Below are 22,131 nucleotides of genomic sequence, written 5' to 3' on the forward strand. Positions count from 1 at the left end.
ATCTCTTTATTTTACAACTCCTCTACACTATAGCAGTTTACTCTTAGCACTGGTTGATTACGTTGGCGCTGCCACGGCTTATATAGCCACGCACTTCTCGCTGATGCCGACGTGTCCTTCTAGAATATTGCGTCTGGAAATTACCAGAACATAATGCTATACGGCGCCAAATGCAGCTATTGCTTAGACAAGCAGACAGCCGCGGCGCCAGATGTCTACGACAAGACAATTACCATATACCTACAACTATTGTTCATAATAAGGGATACATATAGCAATTCAAATACAACTTAATACTACTTTTGTAACACTGCCCTCCACTAAAGCCTAATCGTCCCGATTAGGCACAAATCCTCTTGAACCAAATGGGGCGAGCCTCTCCAAGTGTACTACTTTCATTTTACATCGTGCTTTTCCATTTCCTTGTATGTGGTATACCACGTCATTAAGTCGTTTCATCACCATATAGGGTCCTTCCCAGGCTGTCTGCAGTTTTGGGGACAAGCCTTTCTTTCGAAGTGGATTGTACAACAGGACCAGATCACCTTCTTCAAAACCTTTTGAATTTGCCGCTTGATCGAACCGGTCCTTCATCTTATTGCTCATCAGATGCGTATGCTGTCTTACCATTAGATGCAATTCATTCATTTCTTCCTTTAAGGCAGAACAATAATCTCCATCATTTCTTACAGCTGTAGGATTCGTTCCAAACTTAAGATCAGCAGGGAGTCGCAGATCAGATCCGAAAATAATCTTTGCTGGCGTGTAACCAGTTGTCTCGTGCTTCGCTGAACGATACGCCAGCAGGAACATCTGGATCACTTGTCCCAATTCCGTTGATCTTTATCAACGATTTTCCGCAGATGTTCTTCGAGCGTTCGGTTGAATCTCTCTACCATCCCATCTGATTGTGGGTGTAACGCTGTTGTCCGTGTCTTGTGGATGCCCAATAACGTACAGACTTCTTGGAAAATGGAAGCTTCGAAATTTCTGCCTTGATCTGAGTGTAATTCGACGGGCACTCCGAACCTTGTTATCCAATTTTCTACAAACGCTTCCTCGCTTCTTGGTTTGGTAAGGCATATACTTCTGGCCATTTACTGAAATAGTCCATGACAACCAGTAGATATTTGTTTCCGGCCGTACTGGTTGGGAACGGACCTGCAACATCCATTGCGACTCGTTCAAATGGTGATCCCACGTTGTACTGTTGTAGCCTACCGCGACTTTTGGCTTTAGGACCTTTAGCTGTCATGCACTCTACGCAATTACTTATCCATTCTGCTATGGAATCTCGACAACCGATCCAGTAGAACCGTTGTTTAATCTTCTCTATAGTTTTTGTAATCCCAAGGTGCCCTCCACTAGGTCCATTGTGATATTCTTTCAATACTTTCGGGATCATGGACTTTGGTACTATGATCAGCAGACGAGACTGTTTGCCATCTTCGCTTTCCCTGGTACGATGAAGGTATCCATTAACGAGGTTTATGCTGTTCCATTGGGCCCAATATGCTTTTGCAGTTGGACTCTCGTTACTTATTTGTTCCTTTGGTGGTCGTACCCCATTTTCTTTGGCTATTATCAGCTTTGCAAGATCAGGGTCGTCCAGCTGATTGTCTCTGATGCGGTGAGGAGTCCGATCATCTTGAGGTTCTATATTCAGTAATCGCACGTCGATTATACTTTCTTTTCCCTCTGATTTGGAGCAATGTTTACATTCCAGTGGACAAGGGCGACGTGATAATGCATCCGCATTTTTGTGGTGAATCCCCTTTCGGTGTTCTGTTGGTTGTTTCCGTTTTGATGGGTTTACCTTTATATTGCAATTTCGGGCAAAGTGACCCGCTTTTCCACAGTTGAAACATCTGCCTGTTGTATTTACTCGCTGTGCAGCAATTGTCTTCAGAGTCTTCAATATTTCTTCCATCAGCGCCGGTTGTTCCATTTCAACCCTTTGTACTTTGTGTGCTGGTTTATTTAGTAGGGAAGCTGTTTCCTGTGTGAGGGCGTGCGAAACCGTTTCAGCAAACGTTCTTTTTGGCAATGCATATGTGGCGCGTTTGGTGTCCACATCACGAATTCCATTTATGAAACTTTGAATTTTCACCCTCTCAATGTAATCCACAGGTGCATCTGCATTTGCCAAATGAGCAAGTCGTTCTATTTCAGTTGCGAACTCTTGCAATGACTCGTTCATCTTCTGACCCCTATTTTGCAGTTCGATCTGGTATATTTGTTTCCGGTGCTCACTACCATATCGTCTTTCTATCGCACACATCAATGCCTCATAGTTGTCCCGTTCACAGTCTGGAATAGTCTGAAGGATTTCTGCCGCAGGTCCTTTCAATGATACAAACAAGGACGCCACTTTGTCCGCTGCATTCCAGTTATTGGCCATTGCTGTCTTTTCAAACTGAAGTTTGAAAATTTGAAATGGAATACTTCCATCGAATGTGGGTGCCTTCAATCTTGAATTATTTGTTGATGGTGCAGGGCCTTGCAGTTCTCGCATACGATTACTCAGTTGAAGAAATTCTGATTTTAAATTTTCTTCTTCATTTTTTAACGTGCTTAATTCCTCTTCAAATTTTGAAAATTTCTCTTGCACTTGTTTTTGTACTTGTGTAGTATTTTCTGTAATCTGTTGTACCAAACGCTTTTCTAACTGCGTATTATTTTCAGTCATTTGTTGTGTAAGGCAAGACTTTAACTGCGATGTATTTTCAGCTATTTGCTGTGCCAGACGATTTTCTGTTTGCACTGCATTCTCGGCTATTTGCTGTGCCAGACGATTTTCTGTTTGCACTGCATTTTCTGTTATTTGTGATATATTTTCAGCTATTTGCTGTGCCAGACGATTTTCTGTTTGCACTGCATTTTCTGCTATTTGCTTAATAGCCACTAACAGCATGTTCGTGTCTACACTTGATGATGTTCGTTGTTCTTCTACTTTTTCTTCTACCTTTGTAGAAGTTTCCGACCCATCAAATTCGAACTCGTCCACATTAATTCCTTCCGCTTCCATTGCTTTACGTAATCGTGCCTGCAGATCCGCCTTTTGCCCGCTTATCGGCAAATTACGCTCCTCAAGTTCCTTTTTTAATTGCTGAATTCTCAATTCTCCGAATTTAACCATCTTGAATTTAGATTATTTGACAATCCCACTTCTGACACCAATTGTTGCGATTTTACTCTTTGCAAGTTTTACTTTACTGGGTTCGTATCTCTGGATTGACAAATGAAACCAAAAGCCGTTTAATTCACTTCAACTAAATCTCTTTATTTTACAACTCGTCTACACTATAGCAGTTTACTCTTAGCACTGGTTGATTACGTTGGCGCTGCCACGGCTTATATAGCCACGCACTTCTCGCTGATGCCGACGTGTCCTTCTAGAATATTGCGTCTGGAAATTACCAGAACATAATGCTATACGGCGCCAAATGCAGCTATTGCTTAGACAAGCAGACAGCCGCGGCGCCAGATGTCTACAACAAGACAAATACTATTCCATATAGCATGTCTGGACGATGACAACAACCGATGAGTCGACGTTGCGAGTTTTCGAGAGAAAAGTTCTGCGAAAGATTTATGGCCCTTTGCGCGTTGGCCACGGCGAATATCGCATTCGGTGGAACGATGAGCTGTACGAGATATACGACGACATTGACATAGTTCAGCGTATTAAAAGACAGCGGCTACGCTGGTTAAGTCATGTTGTCCAGCTCTGAAAGTATTCGACGCAGTACCCGCCGCGGAAAGCAGAGAGTAGCGAAGAGAAGAAACAACTGACGCCTCTGCACCATATAGCAGGACGGGAATTATGAGCGACTTACAGAGTTTGGCTTTTGTTCGTAGAGAGAGGAACAATATCATCGGCATACGCCAGTAGCTGTACACTCTTATAAAAGATTGTACCTGTTCGATTAAGTTCTGCAGCTCTAATAATTTTCTCCAGCAGCAGATTGAAGAAGTCGCACGATAAAGAGTCGCCTTGTCTGAAACCTCGTTCGGTATCGAACAGCTCGGAGAGGTCCTTCCCGATCCTGACGGAGTTTTTTGTGCTGCTCAACGTCAGTTTACACAGCCGTATTAGTTTTGCTGAGATACCAGCTCCTTTTAGAGCTGTCGAAAGCAGCTTTGAAATCGACGAAAAGGTGGTGTGTGTCGATTCTCCTTTCACGAGTCTTTTCCAAGATTTGGCACATGGTGAATATCTGGTCGGTTGTTGATTTACCAGGTCTAAAGCCACACTGATAAGGTCCAATCAGTTTGTTGACGGTGGGCTTTAATCTTTTACACAACACGCTCGACAGAACCTTATATGCTATGTTGAGGAGGCTAATCCCACGGTAGTTGGCGCAGATTGTGGGGTCTCGTTTTTTATGGATTGGGCATAGCACACTTAAATTCCAATCGTTGGGCATACTTTCGTCCGACCATATTTTGCAAAAAGCTGATGCATGCACCTTATCAGCTCTTCGCCGCCGTGTTTGCATAGCTCGGCCGGCAATCCATCGGCCCCTGCCGCTTTGTTGTTTTTCAGGCGGGCAATTGTCAAAAGGGGGGTCTCTCATCCGAGGCTGTTTTTTTCCTTTTCATTGGGGATGTGTTTTTTACGTGGCGGGTCCCAAACCCACCGTACAACCCTGTGTAGGGGATGTTTCGCCTTCTCACTTTAGCTCGCCTTCAAACGGATGTTCTTAGGCTACCCAGAGGATACTTGGTCAAAGACCGGAAGTCGTGAGCTGCTTGAGTCACATGTAAAAGAATCGTTTCTGACCACTCCCAAGATTAACACTTATAAATTTACTTTAAAAACTACTTTGAAAATTTAAACTTTCAAGAAATTTGTGTGTTTACATTTATGACAAAAAGCAGTGTTGCCATACTTTGTGTCCTGAAAAAATAATCAAGAATTTAGTAATCAAGATTTAGTGAATAATTCATCAACTGATCATGAAAATGACCACACGGTTGACATCAGCGATCCTGATTTTCATTTAAACGATTTTCGTTAACTTAAACTTTAGTTAGCATTGAAAATATATATAGGCATCTCATAAAAAATCTTATTATAGAATGCAAAGGTTTTTAGTATTTCTCTCCTTTTTTAACATAGGTGTTCGATCGATTAGGGGTTTTTTTTTTTTTTTTTGAAGTAGAAAGTAGTTCGACTCAAGAGAAATATGAACAGTGTTATTTTTTTTATCTTTATTTATTAAATAACAAAAGATACAAAATATATTTGAGCCATTGTTGTTGTTGTTGCAACGGTTTATGTACCATTGTTTCTAAATATGTGACCTGGTCTACGGAAAGGGGGCTTAGGTGTCAAACATTTAATGAGATAACTTGAAACTGACGAAAGGAGTTGTTTATTTTTAACAGCTGTTTCCTATAAAACTAGTTTTCGCATGTTATACTATGTTCAGACCGACACTTAATCACACGATTTCGGCTGTTGAGTGGTTTAGCCGACTAATCTTATGAATTTATCAAGATTTCGCCATACAAAAATGACAGTTCCAAATCACTTCATTGAAATGATTTGAAACTGATCCACGCAAAATCTCTCTGTGCTACTCTGATTTTGCGCCATCTGCTTGTCAGCATTGGAAATCTGCTACATTATCACAGCTGTTTTAGACACTACAAAGGGAAAAAATGTAAACAAACACATTTATTTTATAGCAATGAATCTAATCTCACCTGAAAATCGACTTAACAAATGAAAAAATGCATTCACTATTTCTATTATATGGAAAACATTTGAAAAAAGACGGCTTTTATTTCAAAATACTATATGACAATCTTTTCTTTTGATAAATGTGACTTCATGAATGACAATAACAGCTGATTTTTTATCTTTCTAACGGCAGTGAGAACACTGTTGGGTTATGAAATGATAAAATGTAATCTAACCTTTTAAATTTTTGGTCTGAACATGGTATTAGCTCCCTTTTCGTAGACCAGGTCAGATATGTTAAAAGAAAATGTTTTGATTATTTTTTTCCAAACACAATATGTCGCAACAGTGGTATTAGGCATGCCATGTATATAAGAGAATGAGAGAGTGAGAGTGAATTTCATATGAAATTGTGAAACTTTGAATACAAATATCTCGAAAACTATAAGATTAAGGAAGGAATATATGCAAATATTTTTTAATCCTGAGGACCGCTTCTTTCCGTGCATCCCTTAAATCGCGACGCCAAAAGAATCGTAATCGTGCCAAAAATAAATCTACCTACCCAACGCCTGTTTGCAAATTATTATATTAAGGGGATTCTCTTGCTCTTGCAAGATTTGCAGATTGCAAAAATTCTATACCGAAATATACAAGGACACGAGAGCACCCATTGCAGAATCTAGTGATATATGAACAGCTGATTCGGTCACCTTATTGTAAACGACTATTGTGCACGGCTATTGTGAATTGACTCATCTTCTGAATTCATTTTAACAAATAAAACTGTAACAAATTTTTAAAACTAACCCACAGGCTATAGGCACGTCAATATAGTTAGTGAGACATAGATTTTATCCTGTCGAGATGCGCCGTTAACTTTAGCCTGCCGAGATGCGGGGTAACCGTGACCATACACGACATACATGTACGTCCGATCTGTATGAAATCGTTTCGCCATACCCGACATACAAATCCATTTTGCGTTCGTTCTTCACACAATCAATATGTACGACAAACTAGCGGAAAATTTATCTTTCGCGATCTTTCCTATGTTGCGACACGATAAACATGAGATTTGGTGTGCACAAAACGCCATACATGACATACATGTGTGCACACCGATCGTAAATAATCAAACATTTTCGCGAACATGGATTGGTATGCGCACAAGCCTATACACGAGTAAATCGCAATCGCACCAATCGCACGCACATGTGTGTCGTTATGGTTACCTGAAGTCATAAACCATCAAGAGGCAAAAAACTATCGATAGTGAGTTCAAAATAAAACTATCGATAGGATGAAGAAGTTAGTGCGACGATTGTTTTCGAACTGCAACCATCACTAATGATGTGTTTTATTTTGACGTAACTTTGCAAGCTAGGTTATTTTTAATAGTCGGTTCCAATATCAATTTTGGATTCATTACTAATAATCAGGATGATACGGTTATTTAATAGTGTTGTTGAGTTGTACTGTCCTCGATCGTCGTATATTAAAGAGGCTTGTAAGTTGCACACTGCCCTCGTTATGCGAAAAGTTGAAGACAGAAAAGGAATGATGGCGTCCCTACCTGATAAAGATGAAGGAACAATAGGAGAAAAGTCTATTGATATAGATACGCTTATTCAAAAGTAAGGTACAATAATATAATCTTTGGGAAATGTTTAGTATCGCGCCGGTTTAGTATCGTTTATGGAGAAAAACAGGGGAGGGCTACCCCCCCTCACGCCACCTTATTGGAAAGAGGAAGGATCGATCTTTTAAATAAACCCTCCCTCGACCCCCTAGAGCCCCTATAGACCTCTAGGGAGCCCTTTGAAAATGACCAAAAATCAGTGTTTTTGCTAATTTTTCCATACAAAGTGAAACCAATACAACCCAGCCAACATTTTTGTATAGACAAGAAATCAAAATAAAGAAAACAAAAATGTTTCAGTGCAATGTATATACATATTTAATTGCATCTGTTAATGATACAAAGGGATCCGGGGTGACCGAAGTACTTTCGTGTAGTACTCCTTTCTGCGTTGGCGGCCTTCGGCCGCGCTCTAAAAAAAAAACCCTGGTCGAGCGAATACCCGGGGTGACCGATGTACTTTCGTGTAGTACTCCTTTCTGCGTTGGCGGCCTTCGGCCGCGCTTCAAAAAAAATAACTCTGGTCGGTCCAACACCGGGGTGTATCAATTTTTTTTCGCATAGAACTCTTTTTTGCGTGGGCGGCCTTCGGCCGCGCTTTAAAAAAATAACCCTGGCCGGTCCAACACCGGCTACGCCATCCACAGTATTTTAGCACTGAACACCTTTTCGCGTTCACTTCACACATTTGTTGCTAACTGGGTTTAATTTATTCCCTTTTGTTCGTGCTTTCTCGGCAATTTGACAGTTCAAATTAGGCAGTCATTTTGGTTTTTCGCATTATTGAACTTAATGCAGAAAAAGGTGTATTTTATTTATTTACAAAGAAATTAACAATCAAAAGCAATTAAAAACATTACTAGTGGTTTTTATAATTCATAAGTAATATATGTGCGTGAAAATGTATCCATAATTGGTTTGGTACAATGCACAACAGATGAAAATACACTAGCATATATTGAGAAATTTGCAAAAAATAGCATTTTTTAAAGTGAAGTTTTGGAAAAATTTGTGAACCGATTTTTATAAAATATGTTTTAAAATAAAGTTCAATAATTTAAGTATACATGTGTGTTTAAAATTTTCAATTTGGTTCTCTCGTTTAGGTACAGTGAGCCAAAATTAGCCGGCGCGATACTAAGCCCAACCCGGTTGGGTTATTACTATCTTCCTTTTGTGCTTATTTTCTTCGTCGTTTGATAGTTCATATTCAGTAATTTTGCTTACATTTCAAGGAACAATATAATATGTACAGTTGTCCACAAAAAAATAGCTGTGGCCATATGAGAAAAACAAATTGTTATTTTTCATTAACAAAAATGTTTATTTCAAAATTTTTGCACAATGTAAATTGTTAAAGATCTATTAATATTTCCAGATTTCATTTATTTCAATTAAGCATAAGCAAAATTTTTTAATAGGAGTATTTTATGGAATACGTGACCGTTCAATATTTTTAATATATAATGCTTCCAAAGTTTCACAGAATATTAAAATAATTAATTTTCCATTGAATAACCTCGATTTTTTAACACAGCATCACATCTCCGAGGCATGGAGTCTATCAGATCCTGGCAACGCTTTATTGGTATTCCTTTACAAGTCTCTTCCACTACTTGCCATAAATCTCTCTAATTGATTGGTTTCTCTTCAGCTACTTTCTTCTTGATATCTGTACATAGGTTTTCAAAGCAGTTGAGGTCAGGAGACTGAGAAGGTCACCACATAACCTCAACTCCGTTGGCCCTAAACCATTTATTTTGCGCACTTGCTAGTATGTTTAGAGTCATTATCCCGTTGATATACCCATATCAATGGCATATTCCATGAGGCATGTGTTAACTTTATCTCATATAATATTTTGACATATGCCCTGTGGTCCATGATGCCTTCAATTAAATGAATTGGACCAACACCACAATGTGAAAAACGACCACGTACCATGATTTGGCATCGTTATGTAAAACGAATTTTGTGATAAACCAGGGATTATATTCTGAGTTAGGGGGACGTCGAACAAGGTTCCTAGAGCCTGTACTACCAAATAACTCAACTTTGGATTCGTCTGACCACAACATGTTTCGCCATTTAGACACGGGTCAGGAGCCATGCTCTTTTGCAAATTGTATGCGGGCTTCCTAGTGTTTCTTTTTTAATGGGGGTCTTTTTCGTGGACTTCTGTCAAATAATTTGTTCTGCTCCAAACGCCTACGAACAGTTTCAGTATTAACTGACAAATTTAGTTCGTCATGGATGCTCCTGGCTGAAGCAAAATGATTAATTTTGCAGTAGCGTACTATATTGCGATCGTCTGAAGTGGATGTTTTGCGCTTTTGTCCACGAGTTTCATTTTTTTTTCTATAATTAAAGGCATTTGCTATCATTTGAGGAGAGCATTTTACGATTTTTTGGATCTCTTTATAAGTTTTTCCTAGTTTTCTCAATTTTTTTGATCGTTTTCCGCGTTTCCTCTATATAATGAATTCCTCTACCCACTGGAGAAAAACTCAATGATTAAATAAAATAATAACTAATTAAAATTGCTGCTAGATTATGGAGCTATATTTACTTTTCTAATTTTGTGAAAATTTTTTATGTTAAGGACTATTTTGAAAACGAAATATCTAACACTCCTATTATTTTGTGGAAAGCAATAACAAGTGTCTTCGAGAACTAGCAAAGCAGAAGTAGAATAGCAATCATCACAATAAAAATTTGTTTTGTATTTTAATGCTAGTATCCCGTTATATGTACCGTTATTGTTTCACGTCATTTGCATGTGATTTAAAAAAAGTTATGCAGCCAAACACATTTTTCAGATTGGCACTCCTATTATTTTGTGGACAACTGTAATTGAAAGCTGTTTTATTTATTAAATTGTACATAAAATTGCAACTTAAAATCCATAATTTATCATTAATTCAATTAAATATATGGGGAAACTTTAGTATACGATCCCACGATTTCAGGGTTAAAAATGGTATGGTTGGATAGGGCTGATGCTCCAGATTAAGAAAATATATAATTGTTGCCGCCGCAAACTTATAGTTTCCGAGATATTTGCATTTAAAGTTGAAAATTTTGCAAATTTTATCTTGCAATTTCTCGATTGCTAGTAATTATTTAATTCATATTATGCGTTTCTTATGCAGTTATACTTCATTACATTGTTTCTACATATTTATTTTTTAGTAATTATTTAGTTATTTGCTTAAAACAAGCATTTTATATTTTACACAATTTACATTCCATGCACAATAACAAAAGTATTCCGTGTTTACAGATAATAAGTGTTGCCATAATTACACATTTATCAAACGAATAAAAATGGATATAAAAACTCAAACGCAGAAAACAAATACTATCTAAAATAAATTTTCCATTGTAATAAGAAAAGTTTTAAGGCTTAATTGGCGGCCTTCGGCCGCGCTTCAAAAAAAATAACCCTGGCCGATCCAACACCGGGGTGTATCAAGTTTTTTTTAAATTAAAACTCCTTTTCGCGTTGGCGGCCTTCGGCCGCGCTTCAAAAAAATAACCCTGGCCGATCCAACACCGGGGTGTATCAAGTTTTTTTTAAGTAAAACTCCTTTTCGCGTTGGCGGCCTTTGGCCGCGCTTCAAAAAAAATAACCCTGGCCGATCCAACACCGGGGTGTATCAAGTTTTTTTTAAATTAAAACTCCTTTTCGCGTTGGCGGCCTTCGGCCGCGCTTCAAAAAAATAACCCTGGCCGATCCAACACCGGGGTGTATCAAAAATCTTGATATATCAAGAAAAAGGGCAATGATTTATGTATTTGGGGTATAGTCCTATTTTTTTATTCATTTTTATTCGTTTGATAAATGTGTAATTATGGCAACACTTATTATCTGTAAACACGGAATACTTTTGTTATTGTGCATGGAATGTAAATTGTGTAAAATATAAAATGCTTATTTTAAGCAAATAACTAAATAATTACTGGAAAAATGTAGAACAATGTAATGAAGTATAAGTGCATAAAAAGTGCATAATATGAATTAAATAATTACTAGCAATCGAGAAATTGCAAGATAAAATTTGCAAAATTTTCAACTTTAAATGCAAATATCTAGAAAACTATAAGTTTGCGGCGGCAACAATTATATATTTTCTTAATCTGGAGCATCAGCTCTATCCAACCATACCACTTTTAACCCTGAAATCGTGGGATCGTATACTAAAGCCGACCCAAACAAATAATTTCAAAGAATGTGTGTGTGTTAAATTGATTAAATTTTTTGCAAGCAGTGCAACAAAAACGTCAAAAGAAGAGAGCCATTGTTTGAGCAAATGTGAAAATGTGCGTTTTTTGCTTACTTATATCTAAAAAACAAATTAATATTTAACAATAAATTTACATTTAAACCAAAGTTTAATTCATAAACTATATAAATTTAAAAAATATAAATTTAAAAAAATCCGTGCACGCATTTAAGAGGAATAAGCAGTCGTCAACTAAGGCGACTCGGTTGCGTGTTGCAATGTGCTGTGCCACCTGTGTGAAGTTGCAGAGCGCATGTTGTATTTGTAGTTAATTTGCAGAACGTTGAAGTTGTTGCTTCACAGTTGTTGACCGCCAAAATTCAGCTCTTGCACTCGACCACTGTGTTTTCGTTGATTTGCAGTACGACGCCGTTGTGTACCACCGGAAAAATCAAAACTTTCCTACACAAAAACTCAATTCTAGGACATTTGATTATAAAATGAATTACATCATTGTGCTGAATAACTTTAACGGTTGACACTTCCATTAGTTCAGTGATTGCTATATATGTGATTGCCCCAACCAATATGGGTTTCAAACCCTCGTCATCAATGATTACTGGATTTACTACCTTTATTTTCGCAAGGGTTATTGCGAGCATTATATTCTGAATTTCCGTGATCATAATCCTATTTCGAGTGAGTAAAATTTCAAAAAGGTGCGCCGTAACGATTTTTTCTTTCTTCGCTTCTTTGAAGAGTTCATTTACCGTACTAGTTAGTGCGTTAATCTGTTCCTGTGTCTTTGTGTTAATCATTACCTGTCTATTGTTGGATTCTATTAGTTGGGCTTCTGTCATTCTAATTTGGTGGAAATCGTCAGCGTCTGGGGTTCCTGTGATAAATTTAAGGGCTGAACCCAGAAAGTCTAGGCTTCTTGCCATTCTCTGATGTACGCTTATAGTGGCTAGTAATGTTCTAACATGTCCATTGTCAGTCTCTAGCAACTTTCGCATGTGCGACTGCGGGAACAGGTCCGTCATGTTGGCAGTTTCGTCTGTCATGCGCATAAACTCGGTCAAATTCGTTGAGTGCCTCAGGTAATTGTAACGGGTGATTTTTTTGAGGTTAGGATTTTCATGCATTAGTATTTGACAGATCACGTGGGATTTCAGACATGGTGTCAAAGAGAAAGATGCTCAGTATGCTTTGACATTTCATCATGAATAGACTTACTAACGAGCAACGCTTGCAAATCATTGAATTTTATTACCAAAATCAGTGTTCGGTTCGAAATGTGTTTCGCGCGCGTGTTTTGTTCAGCGATGAGGCTCATTTCTGGTTGAATGGCTACGTAAATAAGCAAAATTGCCGCATTTGGGGTGAAGAGCAACCAGAAGCCGTTCAAGAACTGCCCATGCATCCCGAAAAATGCACTGTTTGGTGTGGTTTGTACGCTGGTGGAATCATTGGACCGTATTTTTTCAAAGATGCTGTTGGACGCAACGTTACGGTGAATGGCGATCGCTATCGTTCGATGCTAACAAACTTTTTGTTGCCAAAAATGGAAGAACTGAACTTGGTTTGACATGTGGTTTCAACAAGATGGCGCTACATGCCACACAGCTCGCGATTCTATGGCCATTTTGAGGGAAAACTTCGGACAACAATTCATCTCAAGAAATGGACCCGTAAGTTGGCCACCAAGATCATGCGATTTAACGCCTTTAGACTATTTTTTGTGGGGCTACGTCAAGTCCAAAGTCTACAGAAATAAGCCAGCAACTATTCCAGCTTTGGAAGACAACATTTCCGAAGAAATTCGGGCTATTCCGGCCGAAATGCTCGAAAAAGTTGCCCAAAATTGGACTTTCCGAATGGACCACCTAAGACGCAGCCGCGGTCAACATTTAAATGAAATTATCTTCAAAAAGTAAATGTCATGAACCAATCTAACGTTTCAAATAAAGAACCGATGAGATTTTGCAAATTTTATGCGTTTTTTTTTTTTAAAAAAGTTATCAAGCTCTTAAAAAATCACCCTTTATTCGTTCCATACTAGTGCATCGTCGTCCACTACCGGTATGTATTTTTTTTTTTTTTTTTTTTGTTGCAATATCTTTTTATTTATTGAATCTGCTTTTTGTTTTGAAAGCCTAACAAATAGTAATAAAATCTTAAACCTATTTAAAACTATACACGCTCAAGCAAATGATTGAGCTGTTTTGGTGATACATTGCTCCTCAGTACGCGGGCATATCTCTTCTTTTAAGGCGTGTTTGATTGCAGGAATGTACCAAAGCATTAGCCAAAGGGTTTGGGTGATCACGGAGTTTACATATATATTTAATTCTGCTGTCTTCTACTTCTTTCCTTACCATAGAAATACCAAGGTCTTTATGGATATACGGTAGAAGTTAATACATTGTTAGCTGTTGGAAGATCTGCTGTATATATGATGTATAGTGTTGGGCCTAGAACACTGCCCTGGGGTACACCAGCCCTTATCTGTCTTTCATCAGATATGAAATCTCCCACTTTTACCATAAATTTTCTATTTTTTAAATACGATTCCAATGTTTTATATAATTTTGAAGGTAGAATATTTTTAATCTTGTATAAAAGGCCCTCATGCCATACCTTATCAAACGCCTGAGCCACGTCTAGAAATATAGCTGAACAGTACTCTCTGTGCTCAAATGCTCTTCTTATTTCGTTAGTAATTCTATTTACTTGCTCAATCGTGCTATGTTTTTCACGAAACCCAAATTGGTGCGTTGGTATTATATTATTTTCGTGGAGGAAAGGAGTCATCTTTGATAGTAACAATTTTTCAAATATCTTAGAAAGACAGGGTAGAAGACTGATTGGTCTGTATGAAGACGGCTGTGTTAAGTCTTTCCCAGGTTTGTCTATCAAGATGATCTGCGACTTTTTCCACGAATTTGGATAGTGTCCGAGATTAAGAATTGCATTGAAGAGCAAAGAGAGCACCCTTACGGCAATATTTGGTAACTCAATTAGCATTTTTGGGGTAATATTATCATGCCCAGGTGATTTTTTGGGGTTAAGCTCTTTTATTATTCTAGTAACTTCAGAAGTAGAAGTCCTAATAGACACATGCGAGTCTTTTTCGGTATTGGGCAAGGTTGGCAACTCAAAGTTGTTCTTTGGGCAATTGGGTTGAAATACCTTTTCTAGGTGATTTGCAAAGCAATTTGCCTTATCCTCATCACTACGTGCCCAATTACCATTCAACTGTCTTAGAGGCATGTTGGAATCTACTGGTGGCTTGAAAGACTTTTGTGCTTTCCAAAGAGAGTTTTGCTTGCGAGAATTCGGACAGAGTTTCTTTATATAATTTTCAGTGTTGTGTTCCTCTTCGCATTTAAGCGCTTTTTTTAACTTTCGTACAGCAGATTTCAGTTGAAGCAGAGTTGAAGGGGATCGATTTAACTGCCATTCCCGCCTAGCTCGCCTTTTCTCGTTTACAAGTTTCTCTATTTCATTATTGGTGATCTTTCTAAAACCAACTGGTTTGTTATTTCTTTTTGGTGTTGCCAATACAGCTGCATTAGTTATTACGTCATTAATTTTTCTTATATTTTCATCAATGTCTCTTCCTGTATTTATTTTGCAATCAATATTGATGTGGGTGCTGATATACTTTCTATATTTCAACCAGTTCGTTTTATGTGATGTTAGAGAAACTTTCGGCTCAAATATCATGGGCTGTTCGTATAACTTTATTAGTACAGGAGAATGATCAGATGATAAGTCTGTACATGTATCAGCTGTCATAAGCGTTCTATCTATATTTTTGACTACAGCAAAATCTATTAAGTCTGGTATTTTTCTTCTATCACTGGGCCAGTATGTCGGCTTACCAGGAGATATTATATCCAGCTTATTATGCTTATTCATAATAGTGTAGTACAACTGTCGTCCTTTCGGATTAATAAGACGCGAGCCCCAGTACGTGTGTTTTGCGTTATAATCTCCACCTGCTAGAAATTTTTGACCTAGTGTTCCAAAAAAGTCTTTAAATTCGATTTCTGTAATTTTAAAACGAGGTGGACAGTATATAGCAGTAAGGTTTAAGTCACAACCCCGATTTTTGAGTGAAATTGTTGTAGCTTGTAACTGTGGAGTAGCATGCGATTCTAGGGCATAGTGGTTTAAACGATTTCTAATCAACACTGCCGTGCCACCATGCGCTTTTCCATCTGGATGATTTGTGACATAGACTCTAAATCCAGGAATATTGAAATTATTTTTATTTGTTAAATGAGTTTCTGATATAAGCATTACATCAATATTCTTTTCAGACAGAAATCTGATAATCTCTAATTTATGTTGGTTAACACCGTTGGCATTCCATATACAGATATTTAGTAAGCTCATTTTTTACTTAATAAATTTTGCAGCATTTGATTTTGTGATTTTATTAAATCTTGGATCATGTTTTGCATGGTAGACATAAATTGTGTCATACACTGTGTAAGATTTATAATCATAGTTTCAATACCTCCATTTGGAGGATTTTGCGGCAGTTGCATTTGCACAGTGTTGCCTTTCACTACATTTGCATAGCTTCCTTGCATATTATTATTGATAGAAGTAATAGGATTTGAACTTTTCTCTGAGGTTGCTATAATTTCATTACGGGGTGTTTGTACCATTTGGTTACGACGTGCTTGAATGCCCTGTGACAACTTTGATTTCAAATCTTTATATACAGGACAACCCCTGTAGTTAGCAGTGTGATTTCCTCCACAATTGCTGCATTTTTTATTTAATTCTTCTTTCTTAAGGGTGCATTTCGAAGTGGGATGTAAATCACCACATACCACACAAACACTGCGTAGAGTGCAATATGATTTAGTATGCCCATATTCTTGGCAGTTAGTACATTGTACCGGACCGTTTCTTTTATGTGGTTCTTCCACAGTTACTCCGCGATGCAGCAAATATTTCAGATTGTATATAGGATGGGTCTCATTTTTTTTTAGTTGATTCGAATTCGGCAACAATTCAATTTTAAACATTGGCTGTGGTACTTTGTTTCTATTAAATATATTTACAACTGTTTTAATTTCAAAACCACATTCCTCCAATGCTTCTTTCACTTCACTAGAGTCCACGGCGGACTCTATACCCTTGATTACAACAACTAGGCCCTTAGAGCTCTTCAGTTGATACGAATAATAATTTTTGTTTTTATTCGACAAAAATTTAACGATTTCCATGAAACTTTTTTCAGTGTAGGACTGAATTTTTGTTTCGTCTATATTGCCTTTTTTCAAAGGCACTATATGAAAATTGTTAGTGCCAACAATTTCACTTAAATTCGCAACAAGAGTATTACTGCTACGCTCGCGCAAATATATCGGAGGTGGTTTGGCATTAACGACTGTGGTGGTACCCTTCGCATCGTCGTCTGAACCATTGCTTAGTATGGCAAATCTGTTGCCATTTAAAACTTCCGTTTTATTTTTATTTGGTGTGCTGCCTTGAAATTTTTTAGGATTGACCGCTGATTTAGAAGGACTTAATTTCCTCTTTATATTGACGTAGCGGTCAATGCCTGTTTGTACAGACGGGCCTTTTTTTGTTGGTACACTCTCACCTTGCCTTGTGATTTTCTTCGTTGCCTGCTCGTTTGTTGGTACCTGCAGGCTGGTTGGTGTCAGGGCATTTGTTATTGCCCGATTGTTGTTTTCGGCTGCTACTGCTGACTGCGTTCTTTGCTTCGATTCCTTTTCAGCTGATCGCCGCGACTACTCATCATCGCCGTTACACTTTTTATTTCCAGTAGTTGTGGTTGTTGTTGGGTCGACAAAGCTAAAGTAGGCATTTAAGGAATGCCTACGGCCTTGCTGATGAGGCTGCGAAGCACTCATTATTGTTTGTTTGATTTTTTTTTTGTTTTTTTGTTTTCACTTGTTGATTCGTGCACTAATTGTTTATGTTTATTATTATTAATTTGTGTGCACTGTTTTAAATGTTTGTTTACAATTTATAAATTGTTTTTTCTTTTTTGTTTTACTTTTTGATTGGTTTTATGATTAATTTTTTTTTTGTAAAGATTGAATTCACGGAGCGAGTTAAATAACACGTCCGTACTCTTTGAACACTCTCTTCATGATCAAGTGTGAGTAATCCGTTAACTTGGCTGCCGCTATCCCGAAAGTGAGAAGTATTGTGATTGAAAACCTAAAGAAGCAATATAAGGTGATTAGGAATTAATGTCGTCATTTTCTAGGGTAAGTACTTTATCTAAGGTTGTCCTTATGGACTATCCTTCCATTTATTAGGACTGTTGTCCCCAGATCTGCCTCTACTCTCCTCTCCTCACACAGGGGGGTTAACTTGTTCCCTAACTTTCTATTAGTTTTTACCATTACCTTTTCCCCCACTTCAAAGACCCTGTTCTGCCTTGACGGATTATTTCTATCGAGCTGAGCCTGTTGTGCTTGTTCAATTTTACCTTTCACTTCCTTTCGGAATTCTTCGGTTGAGGCGTATATTACCTCAATAGGCTCTTTATTTGTGACCGAGTGTATTATTCGGTTGTATTCAATGGTAGCTTGAGTAATCAGGTCCATTGTATCGCTTATTCTTCTTTCAATTTTAAGGCACCCAGCAATTTCTATCAAAGTACTGTGAAACTTCTCTACCTGTCCGTTGGAAGTACTGTGGAGAGGGGGATCTTTTACTATATCAATCCCATATTGGTTCTTCAACAGAGTCACAATGGTGTCGGAGTTGAAGGACGCCTCATTATCACAATAAATAGTTTTTGTTCCTGGGAAGAAATTAATCAACTGGAGGATGGGTATTTTTACATCCGTTATTGTCCGCGACGGTATCGGTTGAACTACTGCAAATTTAGAGATTTTATCAACACAAGTTAAAAAATGCTTATTGTCTGTGCAGAAAATATTTATGTGTAACATTTCACCTGCGTATGATGGAATCGGCGTAACGTCGAGTTCCTGCCTTCTAGGCATAGTCACAGAGGATCTGTTTCACATTTTCCTTCGCAGCTCTATGAGCATGATTGTGTTCAGTAGTGACTATTTCCCTTTGTTCATCCTTGTTCGTAATATCCGACACCATGTTTTTGCAGTACCAGAATTTGGTAGATGGGAAGCATCTTACCAATTCGTGTTGTATGCCGGCTAGCGCCGGTAGCTCGCAGTGAATCGCGTTCACCACGAGGGGGTTAATAACCTCCTTTACTTCGTCAATGAGGCTGTTTCTATCCATCAAGTGAATAACGTGGCGGGTTTTTCCGCCAAAGAGTATAAAATTTCGTTTCAGAGGAAAACGCGACTCTTCCAAAACTATTTGATTCCTGAAGCAGTTTATGGGTTTTTCTGTTGCTTCGACCGTGTAGGTCAGTGACAATTCACTGTGAACTGTCGCCGCGTCAGATTTGAGTTCGCTCTCCAACACATTTATGTGCTGGCGGGAGAGAGCATCTGCGACAGAGTTTTCCTTACCAGGTTTATAATGAATTTTAGCATTATGTTCGTCTATGAATGCTTTCCACCGTTTTATCTTTGCATTCGGGTTCTTATCAGAAACCGCAAACGTTAGAGGCTGGTTGTCTGTATAGATGTTGATATCCCTAGTTCCGTAGAGATAATTTTGAAGTTTCCCTAAAGCCCATACTATGGCCAGAAATTCTCTTGTATTTGTTGCATGATGCATTTCCCTATCTTTCAGCGCTCTTGAAATCATTGTAATGGGTTTACCATTCTGCGAGAGGACTGCGCCAATGCCGTGAGCGGAGGCGTCTGTCGTTAGGTCAAATGGTTTTTTAAAATCTGGATACATTAAGATGACATCTCCAATTTATATGTTTGACATGTTCCGATTAATTTTCGGAAAAGATTATGACGTCATCGACGTAAACATAGCATGCTTTGCCAATTTGTTCGCGTAAGACGTCGTCGATCGCCCTCTGAAAAATGCTTCCAGCATTCTTCAAACCGAATGGCAATCGACAAAACTCATATTTCCCACCGTTAACGGAAAAAGACATTTTCTCGCGATACTGCTTGGCGAGGACAATCTGATGATAGCCTGACTTTAAATCTAAAGTCGTAAAGTACTTGGCTTTCCCTAAATTTGCCAGAATCATTGAATGCATTTATAATTTATTTTGCCTCCGTCTAGGTCAATAGTCGCGCCCACCTGCGTTAGCAGGTCAAGTCCTATGATTCCGTCGAACAGTGTTAGACTATCCAACACAAAGAATGGGGATGTTACCCCGAAAATATTTATCCGGCATTTCTGTTTGATTTTATTGGACCCATGGATAGAGTTCACATTAAACGGGGAGTCTACCGGCTTTACGCCTTTAAGCTCCTTTACGGGCCTGACATAATTTTTTGCCGCCCCCGTGTCAATTAAAAACCTTAGTGTTTTCCCAGCCAACGTCCGCTCAAGGAACGGTAGCCGGGAGTGGCCTCTAAAAATTAATAGAGTCACTTTCGTAGTCAACCCCATTTTCATTGTCTACCTCTGTTACTGCAGCTGCGGCAGCAACCTCATATGCTTGGAAATCCTGATCAACATCCGAATGATTCAAATTGTTGATCCTTTGACGACTAAAATCTGTCATACGCTCTGAATTATTCTGTCTCTTATTTCCCTGAACGGGAACATTGTGAATACCGGCAGCTTGTGCCTGTTGGTATTCGGTTGGTTGCCTAAATTTAAACGAACTAGGATCGACGTCCATAGGTTCGGGGCCTCTACCATGAAAATCCCTATCATTTTCGCGTTGCCTAAATGATGAAGCCTTTCCTGCATTATTTCCTCTCTGACTCTTGAAGTAATGCGGATTTTTGCGTGATTGGCATCGCCGCCACTATTCTGTGAATAATTATTTTGCCGCCGAGTTTGGGATTTAGACCCCCTGACTTTTGAGCTCTCTCTTCGGCATTTTTAGCGTAAGTTGCCGCGAACATGTACCTATCGTGACTCGATTCGGCCTCGCGGGCTAGTGCCAAGGCACTTGGTAGATCCTTTGGTCTAGCTGGGAATACAGCCTGGTGTAGGGGTCTTTTTAAACCCGATACGAACGTGTTTAGGGCATCACATCTAAATTTTTCATTTAGGACAGCTGCAGCAGCTGCATCATATGTCAAAAAACGTTTTATTTATTATCATGCCACAATGGCCTTAAAATTTAATACTGTGTTAAATGAGGCCAGTATATTATTCGCTGAACCCCTAATCTTATTCCGAATAATACCTACTGCCTCGTAATGCTTTACGCTGCCTTCACAAGGTTCGAATAATTCGTAGGCGGCCATCGCTGCCTGCCTCTACGAAATATATTCCTCTTGTTTACCATTAAACTCTGGCAATGACTTGACGAGGTCTAACGTCTGACTACTAGTGATGAGCGATATGTCACTACCGGTGATTTTTTCACTGTGATTGAAAAATCGCAAATCGCAACTGCGATCACTTTTTATAAATAGCAGTTCGAAGCTGTGATCGCAGTTCGAACCTGTGATTTACGATAGCAGTTCGGACCTGTGAATTACGATCACAATAGCAAATAGCAGAAAAGTAACAACTTTCTTCAGGGTATTGTATATATCGTATATGCTATTTTTCGTCATAGCGGTTTGAAGTTTTGAGTGTAACGTTCTTATAATTTTTAATAATGGCAGGAAATGTATCAAGGAAAAGAAGTGAAGTGTGATGTTTGAAGTGGTAGATGAAATATAATCAAAATGGAATATTTTAATTTGTTTTAATAAAATTTTTAATTTTACTTATTGTTAAAACCAAATTTGAAAGCTTTTTGTGATGAAAACAAGAATTGTAACTAATTAATTTCAGAAAAAATGATGGAATAAAAAAATTACGCGTTTTTAATATTTTCCCAAAGATTAGGAAACTCGCGTTAATGATTTGGTCTTGAAAATATTAAAAGCGGGTATACTAAACAAACAAATTATCAACCACACTAATGGTAATTCCTTCTAAGAAATGTGTGAAACCATCATACCAACATATAAATGAACTATGCAATACGCTCTAAGTGTCAGGTAGCCGAACCACTCCAACATTTGCGAAAATGTAGTGAAAAGAAAGGCGGAAAAACTTGACTCGAGTTACAGGAGCCAAAAGAGAATTTGCCGCCAATAACGACAAAATGTTTCCATCGTTCCCATGACAGTCGGGTCTACGTAAGTGGAACAGACCCGGACTTTTATTCGGCCAAACAGTGTCAAATTGGCAGAATCTGCCGCTACAACAACAACAACGACGTTCGAACGTCGACTTAGTTGCGATCGCAATAGCAATATAAAATCACAGTGATTTAAAAATAGCAATCACTGAAATCACAGTGATTTAAAAATCGCAATATCGCTCATCTCTACTGACTACACGATTTTCTCTCCACTATCGCAATTTTCTGGTAGCTTTCTACTTCAGGGGTCGTGACCCTCAATGCACTCATCTCTTTCCCAACTTCACTAATTTTTTCATCAATAACCTGTTTCCATTGAGCGGCCTGTGCCGCCAATGCGGCCTCT

The 22,131-nt window shown here is 38.4% G+C and overlaps 2 protein-coding genes across 2 annotated transcripts in view; both read left to right on the forward strand.

Annotated features, from left to right (window-relative positions):
* Positions 1–22,131, forward strand: part of LOC125776319 (uncharacterized protein K02A2.6-like) — a 171,111-nt gene that overhangs the window by 122,472 nt on the left and 26,508 nt on the right. The window lies entirely within an intron of this gene.
* Positions 7,019–22,131, forward strand: part of LOC105233646 (30S ribosomal protein S11) — a 31,550-nt gene continuing 16,437 nt past the window's right edge. The window contains exon 1 of the mRNA XM_049448122.1: positions 7,019–7,329. Coding sequence (XP_049304079.1) covers positions 7,136–7,329 — 194 coding nt within the window. The 5' untranslated portion in view covers positions 7,019–7,135. The remainder of the gene's footprint in view (positions 7,330–22,131) is intronic.

Source organism: Bactrocera dorsalis, chromosome 2 (genome assembly GCF_023373825.1).
Source record: "Bactrocera dorsalis isolate Fly_Bdor chromosome 2, ASM2337382v1, whole genome shotgun sequence".
Taxonomy (NCBI): domain Eukaryota; kingdom Metazoa; phylum Arthropoda; class Insecta; order Diptera; family Tephritidae; genus Bactrocera; species Bactrocera dorsalis.